The 23,789-nt window shown below is 38.4% G+C and overlaps 2 protein-coding genes across 4 annotated transcripts in view; one reads left to right on the top strand and one right to left on the bottom strand.

The window, feature by feature from the left end:
• The window catches only part of LATS1 (large tumor suppressor kinase 1), a 39,286-nt gene that overhangs the window by 1,773 nt on the left and 13,724 nt on the right, over positions 1–23,789 (top strand). For all 3 annotated transcript variants that reach the window (XR_006337955.1, XM_043888202.1, XM_043888203.1), the window contains exons 2-3: positions 9,669–10,139; positions 14,641–14,788. Coding sequence is in view for 2 of the 3 variants with exons in the window: in XM_043888202.1 (XP_043744137.1) it covers positions 9,798–10,139; positions 14,641–14,788 (490 nt within the window). In the remaining variant the exon portion in view is untranslated. The remainder of the gene's footprint in view (positions 1–9,668; positions 10,140–14,640; positions 14,789–23,789) is intronic.
• On the bottom strand, positions 2,462–2,888 carry LOC122684213 (60S ribosomal protein L34-like). The gene has a single exon (XM_043888209.1). It carries the CDS (start codon positions 2,839–2,841, stop codon positions 2,488–2,490), a length of 354 nt encoding a protein of 117 aa, XP_043744144.1. The 5' UTR covers positions 2,842–2,888; the 3' UTR covers positions 2,462–2,487.

The raw sequence follows: 23,789 nt of genomic DNA, 5'->3' as shown, positions 1-23,789 counted from the left end.
GTTTCCTTTTATATTTCTGGTTGCGCACGCGGGCTTTCTCTAGTTGTGTAGAGCGGGGTCTACTCTCTAGTTGCGCTGTGCGGGCTTCTCATTGTGGTGGCTTCTCTTGCTGAGATTCTAGAGCACGGGCTTCAGTAGTTGTGGCGCTCAGGCTTTGTTGCTCTGCAGCATTTGGAATCTTCCTGGACCAGGGATCGAACCTATGTCCTCTGTGTTGGCAGGCGGATTCTTATGCACTGTACCACCAGGGAAGTCCCTTTGTTTTTGTTTTTAATGCTTCTCCTTGTTACTCTGCATAAATGTAGTATTGGAATAGTTTCCACTCTGATGATTTAGTTTTCCTTCTAGATATTATATTTAGATTAGTGGGGGATTTTTGTTGACTGCAAAAGTAATTTAGTCATTGGTCAACATTTTTATCAAGTATAAATGGCAATCCTTTTTCAGCATGAAGATAAAATATAGTGATTGTTTTCACTTTTGATAAGTTCTTAGAAAGTGAGTTGGAGAAAACGTCATCATTATGCAGAGATTCTTGAATATTGCTGTGTGAGCAGCTAAGGCTTTGCTGCTAAGATGGTACATGTTACTGTTTCTGTTCTCATAGCTGATTTAGTCAAAGTATGGAGACATGCTGTCTTTTTATAAAACTAATCCCACCTAAGGTAACACTTTGAAATCTCCTGCTGTAATGGGATCTATTCTTCTTTAAAGCTGGACAAGATATCAGTATATTTTTTGAGACTTACATTTGTACTTTTTTAAAAATAAATATGATAATTTATTGTAAAAGGAAGAAATCTAGGGCACATTATTGTTAATGCAGCCCTTTTATCCCTGGAAAATGGAACTCATACTAAGCTTTGAATCTCAAGGGGAAAGGTATGGGGGAAGGGTATGGAAGGAGCTCATTTTGTTCTTTGTGTACATCAGAAAACTCTCTTAGCAAGCTGGATTTCCAAGTGTTGAATAATGGGATAGTAGGAACAGTTATGATCCACAAGTTTTTTAAGGAAAAAAAAAAAAAACCTTCTAATTTTGTATTGGGGTACAGCCAATCACCAGTGTTGTCATAGTTTCAGGTGAACAGGAGGGGGACTCAGCCATTCATATAATGTATCCATTCTCTCCCAAACTCCCCTCCCATCCAGGCTGCCACCTAACATTGAGCAGAGCTCCATGTGCTACACAGTAGGTCCTTGCACATTTGATCAAGGGCTGGACTTTCTAAGAAATGGAGATTTTGTCTGTCCAGTCTAACAAATCGAAGATTTCCTTCAGAGAAAGAATCATAATCCCTTAGGAAGACTCAAGATGTAGGTATGATAAAAAGAGCCCTGGACTGGTTCAGGTTATGGTGAGTCCATTTCCAGCATGACCTCTAGCTGGCTATATGATCTTAGGCAGGCCACTTTACCTCTCTGATCGATCTTCTCATCTGAAGAATAGATAGATATATAGATATATATATGTACAGATATGTGTATATATATATGTATATATATATGTGTGTATGTATATATGTGTATATATATATGTATATATATATATATCTATATATCCCCAAGACATCTTATGCTCTTGTGATTTAGCAGGAGAAATAAATTTTATTTGACTGTGCAAAGTGTGTTTGGATAGGATAACAACTAACATTTCAATAAAAACTTCATGAAGGAAGTATTTGGATGGTACCTTAAAGGCTGGGTATCATTTCTACAAGAAATATGGCAGAGGTTTTCCCAAGAAGAGTGAACAGGAAGAGTAAGAACATGAAAGTAGAAAAACACAAGGTACATTAGATGAGAGCAAGTAATTTGGTTCGATTAGAGTGTCTGTTACATCCAGGAGAATCTGGGTGGGTAAGATGGTGAAAAGAGTAAGAAGATAATAACATTTATTGAGTCAGGCACTTATTCTAAACATTTGACATGTATTAAACTTATTTAATGCTTAAAATAACCCTATTTAAATAGGACTGTTGCCCACATTTGAAGATCACAAAGCTAGTTACTAGTAGAACTGGGATTTGTACCCTGCTTTTTGACCCAGATCTATGGCTTTAATTACTAAGCTAAAGGAATCATTGAGGGCTCTGGAGTAGTGAGGTAACATGGTCAGAACTATATATTAGAAAGACTCATCTGGCACCAGTGTGGTATGGGTTAAAGAGGTAAGCTGTTTAGTGTTGAAGAGTTGTTTTAAATTTTTCTCTACTTCTTGAGTTTTCACATATCAGTTTCACATATGTTAATGCCAGGGTAAACCATACATTGTTGGAAGGTTTGTAAATTAGTATAGCTTTCTGGAAGGCAACCTAAATAATAAGTATCAGAATTTTAAACACACATTCTCTTTGACCCAGCAATTCCTTCCACTTCCAGGTATTTATCTTAAAGGGAAATGCTCAATAATTGGCACACAGAGTGTTTTGTTTTTTTTTTTTTTGAATGAGACGTTTTGATTTATTACTCAAAAATGGTTCATTTTTTATTTAGCTTTCTGACTCTGTGCTTGTGCTTTCAATACTTTCACAACGATCTTCTGCTCTTCAATAAGGAAAGCACGCTTGATCCTGTCGCGGACACATTTAGCACACATGGAACCACCATAGGCTCGGCTGACGTGTTTCTTCGTTTTAGACAACCTCATGAGAACTTTAGGTCTCACAGCACGAACGCCTCTAAGTCCGCCTGGGCACACACCACATGCGGATTTTGGTGCTTTCCCAACCTTCTTGGTGTAAAGGTAAACAATTCTATTACCAGGGGTTCGGGACAGCCTGGTTTTGTTAGAGGCTGTATTGTAGGACAGCCTACGGCGGTATGTCAGACGCTGCACCATCCTGAATGCCTCTAGATGCCGTCCCAGGAAGAGGAAAAAGTGTTTTTTTTTTAATGGATTGTTTCAGTGGTTACAATTCTGTAAATTTACTTAAAATGATTGAATTATGCAGTTCATTATTTATTTATTTTTGGCTGTACGACCACATGGCATGTGGAATCTTAGTTCCCTGACCAGGGATCTTACCTGTGCCCCATTGCAGTGGAGGTCCCAACACAAGAATTTTTATTGCCACAATTTTTATTAACTTTTATATGTACAAAGAACATGTGTATACATGAAAGCTATGAAGCATAATAAAATGAATACCCATGAACTCATCAAGAACTGGAATATTACCAATACAGTTGAAGTTACCAGTGTTTAAAACATTATAATAGCAGAACATTGGAAATAACCTAAAGGATCATCAGTAGGGGATAGATAAGTTATGATACATCTACGTGATGTAATTCAATACAGTTATTTTAAAAGATGAGGTTGAATTGTCAGTTTCCTCCATTCCATGATACCGTAAATAAGTCTAAAACAAGCAGTCTTTTTAGTAAGTTTTTCAGGGCAAAGAAAATAAACATGGTTTTTTAACTAACCTTCAATGGCATACATTGATCCCTTCAGTGCCTTTCAATTTTTTTAAGCTTCAGCCTTATTCACATTCAGAATCTAGAATTCTTCTCATTTACTTTGGGCTTCATATAACATCATGATGGTGTGTTACTTTTTATAACCCCAGCTAATAATCTTCAACCTCTTTATTGTCTTTATGATTGAGATATAATTTGAGGTATATTGAAGAATACTGGAGTTTTGTCTTCCTTTCCTCTTTTCTTAAACTCTTAGTTTTTTTTTTTTTAATTTGAGTTGAGTGAGTTATTGCTAGAAATTAAACAACTTCTGAAGGTAACTCAAAAGGTTTTAACAGATATTTCATGTCTGAGTGCTTGCCCTTCATAAAAGACTCTTTCCTTTGAAAATTCTGTGATCTCACTGAACTTTGACAGCTGTTTATGCCTTTAATTGCATTGCATATTGGATGACAGTTTCTGAATACATAATGCTACATCATAGTGAAATGTCTTCAAAGACATTTTGAGCATTAATCAAAGGTCTAGATTCAACCACATGTGGTGCTGCCAGTGAAAATAATGCAATTGAAGTGACAAGGAAATTTGACATTTTACTTATGGTCAAGTTACATGTGTTCTCTGCTGTTCTAGATCTTCTCTGCTTTAGAGCTGGCAAATTCCTTTTAATACTGATTTTAAGATATGCTCAATTTGAAAAATGTTAAAATGTGAAAAAGCATGTATCTTGGAATCAAGAAAACACTATACTTTCTATCCTAGAAAGACATTCATAGTACTGTGTTACTCTCTTGCTAGCAAGTTGGGCCCTAAGCAGCAGTAGTTAGATTCACACACAGGTCCTGTGTTCTGTATGTCCTGTAATCTCTCCATCAGGTCCAGATATAGCTCCTCTGGGTCCAGAGATCTGTGAAGTTATCCTCACTCTTGGTGTCTGTCATCCTCTCTGTTACCCTTCACTCACTGTGTACACAATGGTAGAACAAGGACAGGAGGGCCATAATAAGCACTACTATTAGAAAAGAAGAATGGGGGACTTCCCTGGTGGTCTGGTGGTTAAGAAACTGCCTTGCAGTGCAAGGGACACCAGTTCGATCCCTGGTCTGGGAAGATCCCACATGCCAGGGAGCAACTGAGCCCGAGCTCTAGAGCCCACATGCTGCAACTACTGAAGCTGTGTGCCTGGAGCCCTTGCTCCACAACAGAGGAGCCACTGCAGTGAGAAGCCCTTGCATCGCAACTAGAGAGTAGCCCCTGCTTGCCACAACTAGAGAAAGCGCGAGTACAGCAATGAAGACCCACCATAGCCATAAATAAATAACTCTTTTTTAAAAAGAAAAGAAGAATGGGAAATAGCAGTTTCTGATAAAATAATTTTAAAACCTCCACAGGCAGATCTTGTGAAAGCAACCAACCCTGGAGGAAGAGGAGATTCTTGGGAGGAACTGCCTCATCCTTTGTTCTCTGTTACTGTTGGCCATTGTTCTCCAAGAGCCAGGGAGTTCTTTTTCATTTTCCATCCTTGGTCACCTGTGAAGCGTGAGCTTTGGGGAAATATTCCTCTTTGGAAGGAGCAGATCTTTTTTGACTAAGTTATTGCTCAAAGAAGTTAAGAGCCCAAGGGTTTTTGTTTTGTTGCCCAAGAGCTGAAAGTTTTTTTCGTTTGAGGTTGAATGGTTAACAAAACAGTTTCCTCAAAGTTAGAAAGCGTCTGATGTGTTTAGTTCTAGTCAGTTCCATGTGTCAGTAACCATACAAAAGTTCACATGTGTTAGGAACCTCATCCAAAGATTTAAGAACTCTCGTTTCTCTTCTCAATTGGTTATTTGAGGGAAGACCATACCCTTAATGTTGGGTTTTTGTTTGTTTGTTTGCTTTAAGCCACTGAGGTACTTTAGGTAGCTAAGAGGTTTCAGTGAGCATCTTTGTTCAAAATCTTTCACTTCTATCCCTTCGTGTTTCAATCTTGAAGCAAGCTGCTTTTCCAGTTCTGCAAGACTTTAAATTTCTGGACTCTATCCCTTTCTATTTTTGTTTACAAATAAGCTGCTGCTTTCATGACATTATCCTTTATTTATAATGCTTTCCCAGATAGCCAATGGCAGTCTACAGACATTTCTAAGATTCTCTTTTCCAAACTCATTTCATGGAACTACAAGTTCAGTAGGGCTCCTTGTTACCTTTTAAGTTATAACAGGTAAATCACTTTATCAAATATTTTGCTACTGTGAAACATGGTTCTCCATTTGTCCAGCCTCCAGTATCAGTTCCCTTGAAGTCCTCAGCCTGACCACTTAGCCAGTACCATGTTATGTTTATGTTATAGCAGCACCTCACTTCTAGGTATCAACTTCTGTATTAGGATACTGAGAGACTAGGTATACAGATACACAGTGGCTAGATCATATGTGAAGATGGTCAAGTCTTGATCAGTAGTTGCCACCTTGCCTCAGGACCAAGCAGAGAAAACCAAATATGCTTCCCAAAGCAATCAGGATGCTGTACTTCTAGTTAGCCGGCCTCCAGCTTCCCTGTGGTAGAGCATACCTGAAGTCTTCCCTCTTTTTTCAGTATAAAGTTTTTTCACTCCCATGCCTGTCTTTGAGTCTCTGCTAAACACAAGTGATAGTGGCTCACTGCCTTCCTGTAGTAAGCTCTGAATAAATAGACTCTGCTTGTTTTGGATGGTCTTTATTGCCACAGAATACTAAACTGTTTTGTGGTAACAAATCCCAAAATAATCAATGACTTAACACATCAGAGATCCTGTCTTGCTCACACAGAGCCCCATGGGGGTCAGTTCTAAGTCATTCAGTGGCTTAGGGACCTACAGTGCCTCCATAAATAGGAAGCTACCATCTCAAAACGTCACCTAGATTGTCACTGAAGCAGAAAAATGACAAATGGAGAACCTCACCAGCTTTCAACTGCCTCAGCCCAGAATTGACTCACAGACATCTACTTGCAGGGCTTTGGCAACTAATCTGGGAAATAGAGGGCAGTATGTCAGTATAGTCTCTGCCACAGAGATTAATAAACAATGATTGAAAATAAACATATGCCATATTTCCTCCATTTCCCCATTTCTGAAGTCAGGTGATGCAGATCATCTTGTGGTTGAAATGAACATTTAAATACAGAAACTTTGTAAAGCAATTATATTCCAGTTTCTGTTATTCTCCTTGAAAAGCTAATGTTGAAATGATATTGTTACATGGAATGATAGGTTCTTTAAAGAAATCCTGTGTGTTTCAGTGTACTTTGTATTTGAATAAGAATAATTCGTATCAGAACCATTCCAAGATCCAGAGTCATTTCCTTTTCTTTATTTTTTAACTTTGTGTTTTGGAAAATGCAAGTGTGCACAAAAGTAGAGGAAGTAGTACAGTGAGCTCTCAGGTGCCTGTCACCCAGCTGCAGCAGTCATCAGTTTATCACTACTTTTGTTTCATCCAAATCATCATAAAATCAGATTATTTTGAAGTTCCAGGCATCATATTTATTCACAAGTATAATATTTCAATGTGTATATGAAAAAGTGTAAACTAATTATTCATTTATGTAAACCTAAAACACATTATTACACATATCCCAGAACTCAGCCATTTCTATGACTATTATGCACTCACTTGGATGTTAGGAATGTTAGTAACTACATTTGAGTAATTGTCAAAGTACAGAGTTAAATATCAGTTCAGTTCAGTCGCTCAGCTGTGTCCAACTCCTTGGAATCCCATGGACTGCAGCACGCCAGGCTTCCCTGTCCATCACCAACTCCCGAAGCTTGCTCAAACTCATGTCCATCGAGTCAGTGATGCCATCCAACCATCCCATCCTCTGTTGTTCCCATCTCCTCCTGCCCTCAATCTTTCCCAGCATCAGGGTCTTTTCCAATGAGTCAGCTCTTCACATCAGATGGCCAAAGCTTTGGAGTTTCAACCTCAGCATCAGTCCTTCAATGAACATCCAGGACTGATTTCCCTTTGATTGGTTTGATCTCCCTGCAGTCCAAGGGACTCCCAAGAGTCCTCTCCAACACCACAGTTCAAAAGCATCAATTCTTTGGCCCTCAGCCCTCTTCATAGTCCCAACGCTCACATCCGTACATGACCACTGGAAAAACCATAGCCTTGATTAGACACACCTTTAAATATAGTCCTTCATAAATATAGGACTAGAATGAATGTCTCTGGTTCAGCATTTTCTAAAGTATAGTACACAGAGCACCAATTTCATAAAATGCCATGGAGGAAGGAGTTCTTTGGTCATTTCAGTTTGGTCAACATGACGTTCTTTTCTTGTAAATTCACATGATAAGGTAAAAGAATAGTGTATTTTGTATGTTGTGATCCCATTTTGATTAAGAGTAAAAATATTATGCAGTATTATTAATAATAGTGATTTTAAAAAATAGTGATTGTGTTAGTTTCCTTTGTCTTATATACTGGATTGGCCCAAAAGTTTGTTTGGGTTTGGGCCAACCCAATCACATTACTATAAAACTGAAAGCTTAAAACAGCATGCTTTTACAGTTCTAGAGGCAAGAATTCCAAAATCAGTATCACTGGCCCAAAATTAAATCATCAGTGAGGGCACTGTTCCTCAGAGGTTCTAGGCGAAAAGCAGTTCCTTGTCATTTCCATCTCCATTTGGCTGCCGGCATTCCTTGGCTTCTGGCTGCACCCTCTAGTCCCTGCCTCCATGGTCACATTGCCTCCATCTCTTCTGTGTATCAAATCTCCCCCTGCCTCTCATGCGTGTACTTGCTCAACCAGATAATCTGTGATAATCTTCCCATTTGAAGATCCTTTAATGATATCTGCAAAGTCCCTTTTTCCAAATAAGATAAAATTTGCAGATTCCAGGGATTAGGAAGTGGTTAGCTTTTGGGATGTTATTATTCAGCCTACTACAGCGATTCTTTGTTGAGGGAGGGAATTATGAGGGACTTCTACCTTACATAATTACATGATATTTGAATTTTTTCAGTAGGGTGCATTTTTTTTTATAATTGAAAGAAACAAAATTATATTTTCTTAAGAGTAAAAAGGAGTAAATCACTTGCATTTATTAGTTTAACAGATACTTCTGCACTGCCTATATTTACCAGTTTCTGTGTTAGGGGAGTGGAAGGCAAATGTATCTTGACATAGAGAAGTAAAACTATTCTTATTTTGTTTTTTTCCTCTCTATTAAGGACAACCATCTTTGTAATGGTAAATAATAATAGTAAAATGATGGCTAACTTGGAGTTGAAACCCAAACTAAAGGAATGCCTAGATGGCTGTAAATGAAGTGCAACCTAGATACTCAGAGAACTTAGTAATGGCCCCAAAGCACAAGAGTAGTGATGCTGGCAATTCAGATATGCCAAAGAAAAGCCATCAAGCACTTGTTTAATGTGAAAGTTCTCAGTTTAATAAGAAAAAAAATATGTGCTGAGACTTTAAGATCTACCATAAGACCAAATCTTCTATATACAAAATTGTGATTGTGCAGAAGAAAAACAGAAATGTGTACTAGTTTTGCTGTTGCACCTCAAACTGTGAAAGTTATCACCACAGTATATGATATGTGCTTATTTAAGACATAACATTTATACAGTAAGGTATTTTGAGAGAGAAACTACATTCATGTTGTTACATGTATGTTGTTATAAATCTTTTTGGAGGGAGTGGGGGGCCACACGGCTTGTGGGATGTTAGTTCCCTGACCCGGTATTGAACTTGAGGCATCTGGGGAATGAGAGTACAGAATCCTAACCACCGGACTGCCAAGGAATTCCCATAGTTGTTCTATTTATTACTAGTTGTTAATTTTTTTGCTGTGCCTAATTACTAAATTAAACTTTATCATAGTTATGTATGTATAGGAGAAAACAGTACAGTTGACTCTTGAACAGCTCGGGGGCTGGGGTGCTGACCCTTCATGCCATCAAAAATTTGAGTATAACTTTACAGTCAGCCCTCCGTCCAGCATCCTTGGAGTCAGCCAACCACCAGATTGTGTTGTACTTTAATACCTATTTGTTGAAAAATATCCACATGAGTGGACCCATGCGGTTCAAACCCATGTTGTTCAGAGGTCTACTGTATATATAGGGTTGGGTACTATCTGAAGTTTCAGGCATCTACTTGTGGTCTTAAAAGGTATACCCCTTGGATAAAGGGATACCTACTGTGCATGGCACTGCTTTATCAGTCAGTCACTTTATAGCTTTGTTTATTTTTTTCTTTTATTTAGATTGTAAAGAATTGTAACATTCCTGGGGACTTCTGCAAAAGATTTTTTTAAGTTTTGCTCAAGGGAAAGCTCTGAATCCAGTAGCTGTTACAGAAGTCTTTTGTGTGGGTTATACATATAGATGTTTTCATGAAGAGAAGTGAAAAGCCGGAAGGATATAGACAAATGAGGCCTAAGACCTTTCCTGCCAGTAACTACACTGGCAGCAGTCGGCAGATGCTGCAAGAAATTCGGGAATCCCTTAGGAACTTATCCAAACCATCGGATGCTGCTAAGGCTGAGCAAAACATGGGTAAAATGTCAGCTGAAGATCCTCGGCAAGTCAGAAATCCCCCCAAGTTTGGGATGCATCATAAAGCCTTGTTGGAAATTCGAAACTCTCTACAACCATTTGCAAATGAAACAAGTCGAAGTCCTTCAGAAGTTAATCCACAAATGCTTCAAGACTTGCAAGCTGCTGGATTTGATGAGGTAAGCACTGTTAAAAACAAAAGAATTTTTCTTACCTTACACTGTGTAGCACTTTAGGTGATCTCCTGCCTAAATGTTGCCTTTGAGAATTTATGTATGTATACAAATATGTAGGGCTTCCCTGGTAGCTCAGTCCCTAAAGAATCTGCCTGCAATGCAGGAGACTTGGGTTTGACTCCTGGGTTGGGAAGATCCCCTGGAGAAGGAAATGGCAACCCACTCCAGTGTTCTTGCCTGGAGAATCCCATCGAAAGAGGAACCTGGCAGGCTACAGTCCATGGGGTTGCAAGAGTTGGACACAACTTAGCGACTGAACCACCAACTACCATCAGTTCAGTTCAGTTCAGTTGCTCAGTCATGTCCGACTCTTTGTGAGCCCTTGGACTGCAGCACACCAGGCTTCCCTGTCCATCACCAACTCCCAGAGCTTGCTCAAACTCATACCCACCAAATTAGTGATGCCATCCAACCATCTCATCTTCTGTCTTCCCCTTCTCCTCCTGCCTTCAATCTTTCCCAGCATCAGGGTCTTTTCCAGTGAGTCATACAAATATGTACATTCTACAAGTAAAGAATGTTGTTCACAATTTCATTAGTTATTGAAGCAAAATAATTAATATGTCTTTATTTTTTTCTGTGGTTCTGAGATTTAAAAGGTTATGAAGTCAGAGCCAGAGTGCAGGTGAGGAAAGCCGCAGGTGGGGTCAGGGTAAGGACGTCTGCTCGTGTGTCATAGTTGCTATGGTGAGCTGAGTGGCTGTTGAAGTAATGATAGCCCTCAGGATGTGAAGTTAAAGCTTATGTTACAGAGAGGGAAGTACAGGCAGAGACATCATTAAGCAGTTACGTTCACATAACTCTCAGATGCAAATCTTAAATTCACAAAAACTAAAAATTTACTTACTGATCAATCTCCAAGAATTTCAGTTTTTTGATGAAATTTCAGTTCATGTTAATTATACTAACTTTAATATTTTTACCTTTAGAACTCATTTTGAAAGTTTTCATAGCCATTATTATTTAATCATATTTTGTTTTAAGTTACTAATAAAATTTCTTTTCTGTGATTATATTCTTCAGATGAGTATTTTAAATGGCAGAAATCATTCTAGGTAAAAACTGGCCATGGAAATTATAACTAAATGTGAATAATAAGGCATTGATTACATTTTCTTTAAAAATTATAGTAACTTTTTTCCTGATTTTAAAAGTATTATCTATTCCATGTTAAAAATTAAACTACATAAGGAAAAAACTAAGAATTACCTTTAGCTTCACCACACAAAATTAATTACCCTTAAAATTTCTTCACTTTGTTAATATTCTAGTGACCACATTTTCAACTATCTCTATGTTTAATTTTAAAAATGAGAACCTAAGTATGCATTATAGTAATGGATTTGAAACAGGAAATTTACAACAAAACTAGGAAGAAAAAAGATTCTTTCTGGCCCATTCTCTTCATTTGATTAATCTTATTTCCTATTAATTTTGTATTTAAATGTTTTAAAAATATTGGAATTGCACCAGAAAATATATGTAGAGGAGAGGACTTGGTTAATAGTTGGAGGATTAAAGAAATGGCTTGAATGGAGATTTTTTAGAGTACTTTCTTCCTAACCCTTTAGTCACAAGGCAGAGAATAAAGAGAAGGCTGAATCATTGATCTTTTACTTTCCTCTTACATAGTACTAGGAAGAGGAAGTTTAGGAAAGCACATGGCTATACTATAAAGGCCCTTGAGTGATAATGTGTATGTCAGATTAAGTCACATCATTAAGTATGTATTTATGGAACTCTTACTATGTGTGAACCCATCAGTTGGGGTAGGGAATCATAACAAAAATGCTCCATACCCTTAGTGTGAAAGTCGATCAGTCGTGTCCGACTCTTTGTGAACCCGTGGACTATACAATCCATGGAATTCTCCAGGCCAGAATACTGGAGTGGTTAGCCTTTCCCTTCTCCAGGGAATCTTCCCAACCCACGGATCGAACCCAGGTCTCCCGCTTTGCAGGCGGATTCTTTACCAGCTGAGCCACAAGGGAAGCCACCATACCTTTAAGGAACTTAAAATTTTTTGCTAACATAGACAGTTTTAAGAATTGTAAGGCATTAGTCAGTGCCCTATTCTTTATCTGTTGGCAATAATAACAAGAATTGCTTTGCATTACAAAGATGTTAGCTTTACTGCAATCACACATTTCAAAATTGTTTACCTTATGACATTAGTAGCCCCTTAAGCAAGGTTGCTTTACTAAAAACATTTAGACATTTATCAATTCTCATTTATTCAAATAAGGAAGTAATGGTATTATTTATATTTGCAGTGATATAAAGAGTATGGCAGTTTACTTCTTCTGCCTCCTGAATCATTCTTTCTGATAGCTTCCCATTGTATTGCAGAATTTGTTCAAGATCCTAACTTGGTACTTCAAAATTCTGATTCAGTTTTCACTTTTTTTTTTTTTTGCCTTAAATATTTCAAGATTAATTTCCTCATAGGAATAAATATTAAATAGGATCACTGTATTCTTGGGTCACATATAGCTACAATCACTGGAATATATTTTTGCTTCTAAGCATGAAAAGCCAAAGCACAGCAATAGGGACATGTTTTTGTATCATACAGGACTTCTGTTCCAAAGTTACTGATTTGAGGGTGCTCTTTTTCACACGGGCACTAACACCCCCACATAAGGAGCACTTGGTTGATACTGTTACAGATGTAACAAATATTTTAACATATAGCAATAAAATTCAAAAATAAAGGCCAGCATAATTATTAATCATCAAAATCACAGGCTGAAATTCTAATGCGCTTAAGGATATGGTTTCCACAGTGTTGAAAAAGAATGGTGGGCATCAGTGTTCTTACCAACTGAGATGGCATTGCCATGGGATAACAGCTTAAATACAGTTTGCAGTTTACTTGGTTTAACCAGTTTTAAAGTTAAGCCCTCCCTGATGAATTTTAATTTGAGTGATTTGTATTCTTTTAAATTTTCACATAAAGTGAGACTTACTAATCCTTTGTATCTCACTACAAATTTGCAAAGTCTGATCACATAAAATGTGACCACACTGTACCTTTTTATCTGTTGTCTAAGAAACAGGATACAACAAGGACCAGTACCTAAATCAGGGATAGCAGCATTCCTCCAGAAATCCTTTTTGTCTCATTGGTCAGAATTGTCACGTGGCTACTGTAGGTATAAGGAAAACTTCGGTCAAAATCCTTTTTAAACTTTTTAAAGAACTTTTTAAAGAAAGACTAGGTCTTGAGTAAGCAGCAAGTCTCTGCCACAGCCTTTTTTACTTGGCCTCACAGTCATCTCTAGTCACTTTGTGTAAGACAATTGCCTAACAGTGTCTGTTCAACCCATTAGTCTTACTAAGCCATTTTTCATTTAAACATAGTTTTTGAAATAGTAAATCCTATAGGACAAGTAAGTAGCTGCCTCCCTCTTGAAAAATGCGTATCAGTATACTTTCTGCATGTTAGTGTATAATTTATGTTTACATAACATAAAGGATAAGGAACAGAGCAGGAGAACCACCCATATCTGAGCTCCAGGCACTGTGCCTCTGTGCTTTTACATACTTTCTTGTGTAATCCTCATGTCAATTCTGAGTGAATTACAGATAAAGAAATTGAGCTCTGAGATGTTAAATTAAGTTGCCAAAGTTCGCTCGGTTCTAAAGTGAGGCTCATAAATCTCCAGTCACTGGAGTGTATTTTTTTTTTTTTTTTTTGGAGTGTATTTTTGCTTCTAAGCATGAGAAAATAATGCAGGGCTGCTGGAACTCAGACTCTTTGGTTCCAGTTGATCTCAAATTCCTTTTTTTTCTGTCATACCACCTAGTCTCCTAAAGTCTTTGTGACATAATCACATAAAGTCTGAGTGTTTTCCCTCTACCATTTGTCCTGTATTTGTGTCCTTAAACTCTTACAAGGTAGGAACCAGAACAACATAGCTCTTTTACTAATAAATACAATAGAGATGTTTAATAAAGTACTTCCCATGATGCAAAAGAGTGGTTTCCAGTATGTTGATTGATACTGTTTTTAATAATCTGATAATCTCTGTTTATATAAAATGAAATTAAGAATGAGAAATTCAGAAGCATGTTATTATGACTGTAGCTGGGAAAACCCCTAGAAGAAAACAGGAATACTTTACATAAAGGTGAAAATATTAAAGAAACATTTGAAGGATTCGAGGGTTTGTTTTGTTTTCTTCAGTAATCTGAGATTGTATGGATTTTTATAGTTTTACTGTGCTATACCTTGTAGCTTATTTATTTTATCTATAGTAGTTTGTACCTCTTAATACCCTACCCTTATCTTGCCCCTCCGCCTCATAGCAGTTTTACAAACAGGACATTAGTATTATGGCTTGAGGCCTTGTTCCTCAAAATTATGAACTTCTCTAGTGGAAATTATAGTGTTCTTTGCTTATTAATGATATGATTTAAATTTTATTAAACTTCATGTCAGGATATGGTTATACAAGCTCTTCAGAAAACTAATAACAGAAGTATAGAAGCCGCAATCGAATTCATCAGTAAAATGAGTTATCAAGATCCTCGACGGGAACAGATGGCCGCAGCAGCTGCCAGACCTGTTAATGCCAACTTGAAGCCAGGTGATTAATCAATGTTTTTTTCCTAATCTCTTATTTTATAATATTTATTTATTTATTTATCTTTTATATTGTAGTGGTTTTTGCCATACATTGACATGAATCAGCCATGGATTTACATGTGTTCCCCATCCCGATCCCCCCTCCTGCCTCCCTCCCCATCCCATCCCTCTGGGTCTTCCCAGTGCACCAGCCCTGAGCACCTGTCTGATGCATCCACCCTGGGCTGGCGATCTGTTTCACCCTTGATAATATACTTGTTTCAATGCTATTCTCTCAGAACATCCCACCCTTGCCTTAAATATTTTAAAATATTTAAGTATATAAAATGTTTTGTCTTAGGAACTGTTAAAAGCATCACAGTAAGTGAGAGTCTCAAGCCAGAATAATAACATTATAGTTATTAAACCAAAATGAATTTGCTGGGGCCCTAAAGTTCCATAGTTAATTCTGATAAGCAGCAATCTAGGTTGAGAACTGCTTGATTGGTTATAATGCAACTGAAATATTTTTCTTTTTAACCATAAATATCATCATTCAAACTATTCCTTTTTCATGTATATAATTTTCTCTTATTGTGAAACATGTTCGTCATACATTTAGAAGGTAAACGAAATAAAGCACCACTATAAATACCCACCAGACTTTGGTGTGTTTTATTTCTTAGTCTTTTTTCCCTGTGGATTTATATGTCTGTATTTTGTTTATTGTTTAAGTGAAAGCAGAGGGCATATTAAAACCTGCTTTTTTCACTTACTTCACTATGTAAAACTTTCATTGTTATTAAATGGCCTACAAAACCCTTAGCTACAGTGAGGTAGATATATCACATATGTTATTTAGCCAGCCTCTCATTTTTTGACATTTGCCTGGCTTCTTTTTTTTTTTTTTGCCATTACAGACATACTGAAGTAAATGCTCTTTTACCTAAATCTTTGTACATTTCTAGTGATTGGGTAAAAGTAGATTTTCAAAGACTTACAGAAAGTTTTTCTTAGGGGCATACTTCATATTCTTGTGCTTCACTTCATTGCATTTTGCAGATACTGCATTTTTTACAAATTGAAGGTTTGTGGCAGCCCTGCACCAAGCAAGTCTGTTGGTGCCATTTTGCAAGCAGCGTTTGCTCAGTTCATGTCTCTGTGTCTTATTTTGGTAATTCTCGAAATGTTTCAAACCGTCCACCAGTAAAGAGTATGATTCTCTGAAGTATGATTCTCAGATGATGGTTAGCCTTTTTTTTTAGCAATAAAGTATTTTTAATAAGGTATGTACATTGTTTTTTAGATGTAATGCCATTACCCACTCACTATAGTGTGTGTGTGTAAATATATATATTCATATATTCACGTGTGTGTGTGTGTATAAGGTAAATATAACCTTTCTATGCACAGAGAAACGAAAAAGTCTGTATGACTCACTTTATCACATTATTCACCTTCCTGACCTGGCCTGGAACTGAACCCACAACTTCTCCATCCAAGATATGCCTGTATTGCTGTCCAGAAAGGTGTTACCAACATATACTGTCCCAATCAGTTTAATATGAGAATGCCTGTATTTGTAAATGCTAGGTATTATCCTTTTCATATGTTTAATGGTTATGAAAATACTATCAGTTTACATCCACATTTCTTTGATCACTGGTCAGCTTGAGCATTTGTTTATTGATTATCTTTAAATTGACATTTTAATTTTTTCTTAATCTTGTATTTATCTTTTTAAATTGATTTGTAAGAGGCCTAATTTTTTCATTCTTTCACTCAGCAAATTTTTATTGGTCAACTTCTGTTTCAGGCCCTTTGCTTGGCACTGGGTATAAAGTTGTTGCCCTTTTTTGGAGCTGAGATTCTAGTAAGGGAGATCAAATACAGAAATACATGTAGAATTACAAGTGCGAATGAAGAGAGGAGAGTTATGTGATTCTGTGAACTTACATGATAGAGGGGTTTTTGACCTGATCAAGGACATCAGAGAAAATCTTCCTGTTAAACTGATAATAGAGCTGATATCTGAAGAAAGAAAGGGTTAGTGGGGATGGGCTTAGTGAGGAAGTTTGTTCCTATGCATGGCTTGTTTGGCAACACGGGAGACCTGGATTCAATCCCTGGGTTGGGAAGATCCCCTGGAGAAGAGAAAGGCTATCCACCCCAGTATTCTGGCCTAGAGAATTCCATGGACTGTATAATCCATGGGGTCGCAAAGAGTCGAACACAACTGAGTGACTTTTGCTTTGACTTTTCTTTCAGTAAGGTATGTACATTCGAAGAAATGAAAGTGGCTCAAACGCTGAAAACAAGAGTATAAGATACGAATGGAGAAGTGCATAGGGGCCCGACTATGCAGGACTGTCTGCTGATTTTATCCTAAGTGCAATAGGAGGTTGCAGATGCATTTCAAGCAGGGTAATGACATGATTAACTTTGTGTTTCAGAAAGATAGGTGCAATGGATGAGAATGAATTAGAGCAAAGGAGGGTGTAGACTTGATAAGAAATACAGAACACAGGAAATGAAGGTAATTTGAACTAGGGAGATGGTGGTGGAGAAAATTGAATGAATTAAGAAAGAGATAGGAGGAATAGATACGAACATAGATACAGATTGCATGTGGTGGGTGATAACAGAGTAGGGTGACTCTTAGGCTTTTAGTGTATAAAAATGGGTGGTGATGCCTCACGTTACGAAAGGGAATGCTCAGAGGACAGAATTTGGTGGAGAAAAATCATAAGTCTGGTTTTTGACATAAGGTTTAGTTAGGTTCATTGAGTTATCCAAGTGAAAGTATCCCATTATATTGTAGAATTTGTTGAAGATCCTAGCCTGATACTTCAGAATTCTTATCCAGTTTTCTTTTGTTGGGGGGGTGGGGCTGTGGCACACCACTTTCAGGGTCTTAGTTCCTTGACCAGGGATTGAACGTGGAACCAGGGTGATTCATGGTTTATCTATGTGGATGTTGAACTTATAGAATGTCAGGGCTTAGCGGAGAGCATCAAAGTTAGAATTGATGGGTCAATGAAGGTGAGCAAGTAGGTGTTCATTAAGCGAACTTTAAAAGAATGAATGTGACCTGCCACAGATAGCATGAGCTTCTAAAGAACTGGCTTTTTAAAAGAGAATGCAGAAATAACCATGATCTAGAAACGTAAATGGAGAGCAAAGAAGTGGAGCTCCACCTTTTAACCCAGTTCATTTTTTAAAAAAAACCTTAACTGTAAAGGGCTGAAAGGGAAGTAATGTCAGCAGATGATAATACGCTTGAAGAAGGTGGGGGAAAGCTTGGAGCAGAGGTCAGTAATGGAGGAGCATTTGCTCGTCATAGAATAAAGTGTGTCTAGAGGGCAGTAGTGGGGGGTTTGGGAAGTAGAAGAACACAGAGATCTTCATGGGCAGTTCAGAGCAATAAGGGTCGCAGTGTACTTGGGCCTTCCTGGTGGCTCAAGATGGTAAAGAATCCGCCTGCACCATGGAAGATCTGGGTTCAGTCCCTGGATTGGAAAGATTCCCTTGAAGGAGGGCGTGGCAACCCACTCTAGTATTCTTGCCTGGAGAACCCCCATGGACAGAGGAGCCTGGCAGGCCAGTCCATGGGGTCGTAAGGAGCTGGACACGACTGAGCAGCTAGGCACGGCTAAGCACAGTGTACTTGAGGGTTGCAGGGATTTCGTCTTAACTGGTAAAAGTGGGAGAGTAGCTTGGTGCATTTGGCCTCTGCTGACTCTCCAAGGAAACTAAGAGTCCTCCGTGGTCAGAGGACTTGTGTAACTTGCGCAGAGTGATGACTGTCCCAGAAATCATAGCCCCAGGATGCTGCCAAGCCTCGATAAAATAGAGTGTTAAACTGCACGTTCTGAATATTTACCAATTTCTTTTTTCATGTGTTCTTTTTTTTTTTTCCATTTATTTTTATTAGTTGGAGGCTAATTACTTTACAATATTGTAGTGGTTTTTGCCATACATTGACATGAATCAGCCATGGATTTATATGTGTTCACCATCAGAGTAATGTGGTGTTGACCTTTCAAATTTATGGGTGTTTCTTATTTGTTTTGTTTTGAATGGTGCTAACTGTTTTATGTACTTAAATCTATCAGTCTTTTACTATATTGTTCTCTATGTTTGTCATACTTGGGAAGACCTTCCCAGGAGGTACAAAGAGGTACCCCAATGTTAACAAATGTTCCCTGCTTTTTTCCTAGTATACTTGTATGGTATCATCTCTAACATTTAAATGTTTAATCCTTCTGGAATATATTATTTATGTATATTGTATTTTATACAAATGTATTTTACATATATTTAAAATACATTATATCTGCACTTTTCTAAGTGACAAAACTATTTTGAACACATCCTTTTTTTTTCCCTTGGTAGCATCTGTTTTCTTGCCTGTTTATTTGGAAATTGCATTAAATAGAGACTTTGTAAAATCTCTACCTTATTTAGTGTTCAGCTAGTTATCCCTTACTTTTTTTGTTTTAAAAACCATAGTGAAATATATTTAAAATTAGTGTTATATTTATCAAAACTACAAATGGACACATCCTTTGGCTCAGTAATGCCATTTCCAATAATTTACCCACCTAACTTATCTATGAAATGATATCTGTACAAAAATCTTCATTGCTTTCAGAAGGGAGGGGTAAACCAAAAGATTCGAAACCACTTTAATAGCCATCAGGGAAACTAATTAAATAAATCTGGGTACAACCATATAGTGAAAAACTGTAATAACTTTTTTTTCTTAAGTAAAAAACTGCTTTATGTACTAATACATGTACTAACTGCTTTATGTACTAATACAGAATCTTCGGTTTTTTAAAATGAAAAGACCCAGGCACAATAATATATATAGGAGGTATATTGTTTTTTTAATTGAAGTATAGTTGATTTACATTGTTTCTGATGTACAGCAAAGTGAGTCAGTTTTATATATATATATTCATTTTCATATTTTTTCCATTATGGTTTATTACCATAATGGATATTGACTATAGTTCCCTATGCTATACAATAGGACCTTGTTGTTTATACACTCTAAATATAACAGTTTACATCTGCTAGCCCCAAACTTCCAATCCAACCTCCCCCACCTCTACGCTCACCCCCTTGACAACCAGAAATCTGTTCTCTATATTTATATCTGTGAGTCTGTTTCTCAGATAAGTTCATTTGTGTCATATTTTAAATTCCACATATAAGTGATATAAGGTATTTGTCTTTCTCTTTCTGACTTACTTTGCTGTATGATAATCTCTGGTTGCATCCTTGTAGCTACAAATAGCATTATTCATTCTTTTTTTATGACTAATATTCCTGTGGCGGGGGGTGTGTGTGTTCAGTTCAGTTCAGTTACTCAATCATGTCCGACTCTTTGCGACCCCATGAACCGCAGCACACCAGGCCTCCCTGTCCATCACCAACTCCCGGAGTCCACCCAAACCCATGTCCATCGAGTCAATGATGCCATCCAACCATCTCATCCTCTGTCATCCCCTTCTCCTCCTGCCCTCAATCTTTCCCAGCATCAGGGTCTTTCCAAATGAGTCAGCTCTTCACATCAGGTGGCCAAAATATTGGAGTTTCAGCTTCAACATCAGTCCTTCCAATGAACACCCAGGACTGATCTCCTTTAGGATGGGCTGGTAGGATCTCCTTGCAGTCCAAGGGACTCTTCAAGAGTCTTCTCCAACACCACAAAAAGCATCAATTCTTTGGCGCTCAGCTTTCTTTATAGTCCAACTCTCACATCCATACATGACTGGAAAAACCATAGCCTTGACTAGATGGACCTTTGTTGGCAAAGTAATGTCTCTGCTTTTTAATATGCTATCTAGGTTGGTCATAGCTTTTCTTCCAAGGAGTAAGCGTCTTGTAATTTCATGGCTGCAATCACCATCTGCAGTGATTTTGGAGCCCAGAAAAATCAAGTCAGCAACTGTTTCCACTGTTTCCCCATCTATCTGCCGTGAAGTGATGGGACCAGATGCCATGATCTTACTTTTCTGAATGTTAAGTTTTAAGCCAACTTTTTCACTCTCCTCTTTCACTTTCATCAAGAGGCTTTTTAGTTCCTCTTCACTCTGCCATAGGGATGGTGTCATCGGCATATCTGAGGTTATTGATATTTCTCCTGGCAATCTTGATTCCAGCTTGTGCTTCCTCCAGCCCAGTGTTTCTCATGATGTACTCTGCATATAAGTTAAATAAGCAGAGTGACAATATACAGCCTTGACATACACCTTTTCCTATATGGAACCAGTCTGTTGTTCCACGTCCTGTTCTAACTGCTGCTTCCTGACCTGCATACAAGTTTCTCAAGAGGAAGGTCAGGTAGTCTGGTATGCCCATCTCTTTCAGAATTTTCCACAGTTTATTGTGATCCATACAGTCAAAGGCTTTGGCATAGTCAATAAAGCAGAAATAGATGTTTTTCTGGAACTCTCTTGCTTTTTCGATGATGCAGCAGATGTTGGCAATTTAATCTCTGGTTCCTCTGGCTTGGAGAATTTTAAGCATTACTTTACTAGCGTGTGAGATGAGTGCAGTTGTGCGGTAGTTTGAGCATTCTTTGGCATTGCCTTTCTTCAGGATTGGAATGAAAACTGACCTTCTCCAGTCCTGTGGCCACTGCTGAGTTTTCGTTATTTGCTGGCATATTGAGTGCAACAATTCTTAGTGTCATCTTTCAAGATTTGAAATAGCTCAACTGGAATTCCATCACCTCCACTAGCTTTGTTCATAGTGATGCTTTCTAAGGCCCACTTGACTTCACATTCCAGTATATCTGGCTCTAGGTGAGTGATCACACCATCGTGATTATCTGGATCATGAAGATCTTTTTTGTACAGTTCTTCTGTGTATTCTTGCCACCTCTTCTTAATATCTTCTACTTCTGTTAGGTCCCCACCATTTCTGTCCTTTATTGAGCCCATCTTTACCTGAAATGTTCCCTTGGTATCTCTAATTTTCTTGAAGAGATCTCTAGTCTTTCCCGTTCTGTTGTTTTCCTCTATTTCTTTGCATTGATCACTGAGGAAGGCTTTCTTATCTCTCCTTGCTATTCTTTGGAACTCTGCATTCAAATGGGTATATCTTTCCTTTTCTCCTTTGCTTTTCACCTCCCTTCTTTTCACAGCTATTTGTAAGGTCTCCTCAGACAGCCATTTTGCTTTTTTGCCATTTCTTTTTCTTGGGGATGGTCTTGATTCCTGTCTCCTGTACAATATCATGAACCTCCATCCATAGTTTATCAGGCACTCTGTCTATCAGATCTAGTCCCTTAAATCTATTTCTCACTTCCACTGTATAGTCGTAAGGGATTTGATTTAGGTCATACCTGAATGGTCTAGTGGTTTTCTCCATTTTCTTCAATTTCAGTCTGAATTTGGCAATAAGGAGTTCATGATCTGAGCCACAGTCAGCTCCCGGTCTTGTTTTTGCTGACTGTATAGAGCTTCTCCATCTTTGGCTGCAAAGAATATAATCAATCTGATTTCGGTGTTGACCATCTGGTGATGTCCATGTGTAGAGTCTTCTCTTGTGTTGTTGGAAGAGGGTATTTGCTATGATCAGTGTGTTCTCTTGGCAAAACTCTATTAACCTTTGCCCTGCTTCATTCTGTACTCCAAGGCCAAATTTGCCTGTTACTCCAGGTGTTTCTTGACTTCCTACTTTTCAGTCTAACGCTCTCCTAACTGAGCTCTTCCGGCTAGCTTGACTTCCTACTTTAGCATTCCAGTCCCCTATAATGAAAAGGACATGTTTTGGGGGTGTTAGTTCTGGAAGGTCTTGTAGGTCTTCATAGAACTGTTCAACTTCAGCTTCTTTGGTGTTACTGGTTGGGGCATAGACTTGAATTACCGTGTTATTGAGTGGTTTGCCCTGGAAATGAACAGAGATCATTCTGTCGTTTTTGAGATTGCATCCAAGTACTGCATTTCGGACTCTCTTGTTGACTATGATGGCTACTCCATTTCTTCTAAGGGATTCCTGCCCACAGTAGTAGATATAATGATCATCTGAGTTAAATTCACCCATTCCAGTCCATCTTAGTTCACTGATTTCTAGAATGTCGATGTTCACTCTTGTCATCTCCTGTTTGACCACTTCCAATTTGCCTTGATTCATAGACCTAACATTCCAGGTTCCTATGCAATATTGCTCTTTACAGCATTGAATCTTGCTTCTATCACCAGTCCCATTCACAACTGGGTGTTATTTTTGCTTTGGCTCCATCCCTTCATTCTTTCTGGAGTTGTTTCTCCACTGATCTCCAGTAGCATATTGGGCACCTACTGACCCGGGAAGTTCCTCTTTCATTGTCCTTTTTGCCTTTTTATACTGTTCATGGGGTTCTGAAGGCAAGAATACTGAAGTGTTTTGCCATTCTCTTCTCCATTGGACCACATTCTGTCAGACCTTTCCACCATGATTGGTCCGTCTTGGGTGGCCCCATACAGCATGGCATAGTTTCATTGAGTTAGACAAGGCTGTGGTCCATGTGATCAGATTGGCTAGTTGTCCGTGACTGTAGCTTCAGTCTGTCTGCCCCCTGATCCCCTCTTTCAGTGCCTACCGTCTTACCTGGGTTTCTCTTACCTCGGACGCGGGGTCTTTCTTCACGGCTGCTCCAGCAAAGCGCAGCCGCTGCTCCTTACCTCGGACGTGGGGGAGCTCCTCTCGGCCGCCGCCCCTTCCCTCGGGTGTGGGGTAGGCCATCTCGGCCACGGGGTGGCCCCTCTCGGCTGCTGCCCCTTCCCTCGGGTGCAGGGTAGCTCCTCTTGGCTGCCTCCCCTGACCTTGGGCGTGGGGTAGCTCCTCTTGGCCGCCGCCCCTGACCTCTGGCCAGGGGTAGCTCCTCTGTACACTACATTATTTATTCACTTGTTAGTGGACACTTAGGTTTCCTTATTGTCTTTGCTATTGTAAATAGTGCTGCTGTGAACATTTGGGTACATGCATCTTTTCAGATTACAGTTTTGTCTAAATACATACCCAGG

This window comes from Cervus elaphus, chromosome 26 (assembly GCF_910594005.1).
Source record: "Cervus elaphus chromosome 26, mCerEla1.1, whole genome shotgun sequence".
NCBI lineage: Eukaryota > Metazoa > Chordata > Mammalia > Artiodactyla > Cervidae > Cervus > Cervus elaphus.
The sequence above is the reverse complement of the archived record's forward strand: the minus strand, read 5'-3'. Positions and strand labels throughout refer to the sequence as shown.

Coding starts and splice junctions, on each gene's coding strand:
- LOC122684213 (XM_043888209.1), bottom strand. CDS start 2,841: ATGGTGCAGCGTCTGACATACCGCCGTAGGCTGTCCTACAATACAGCC.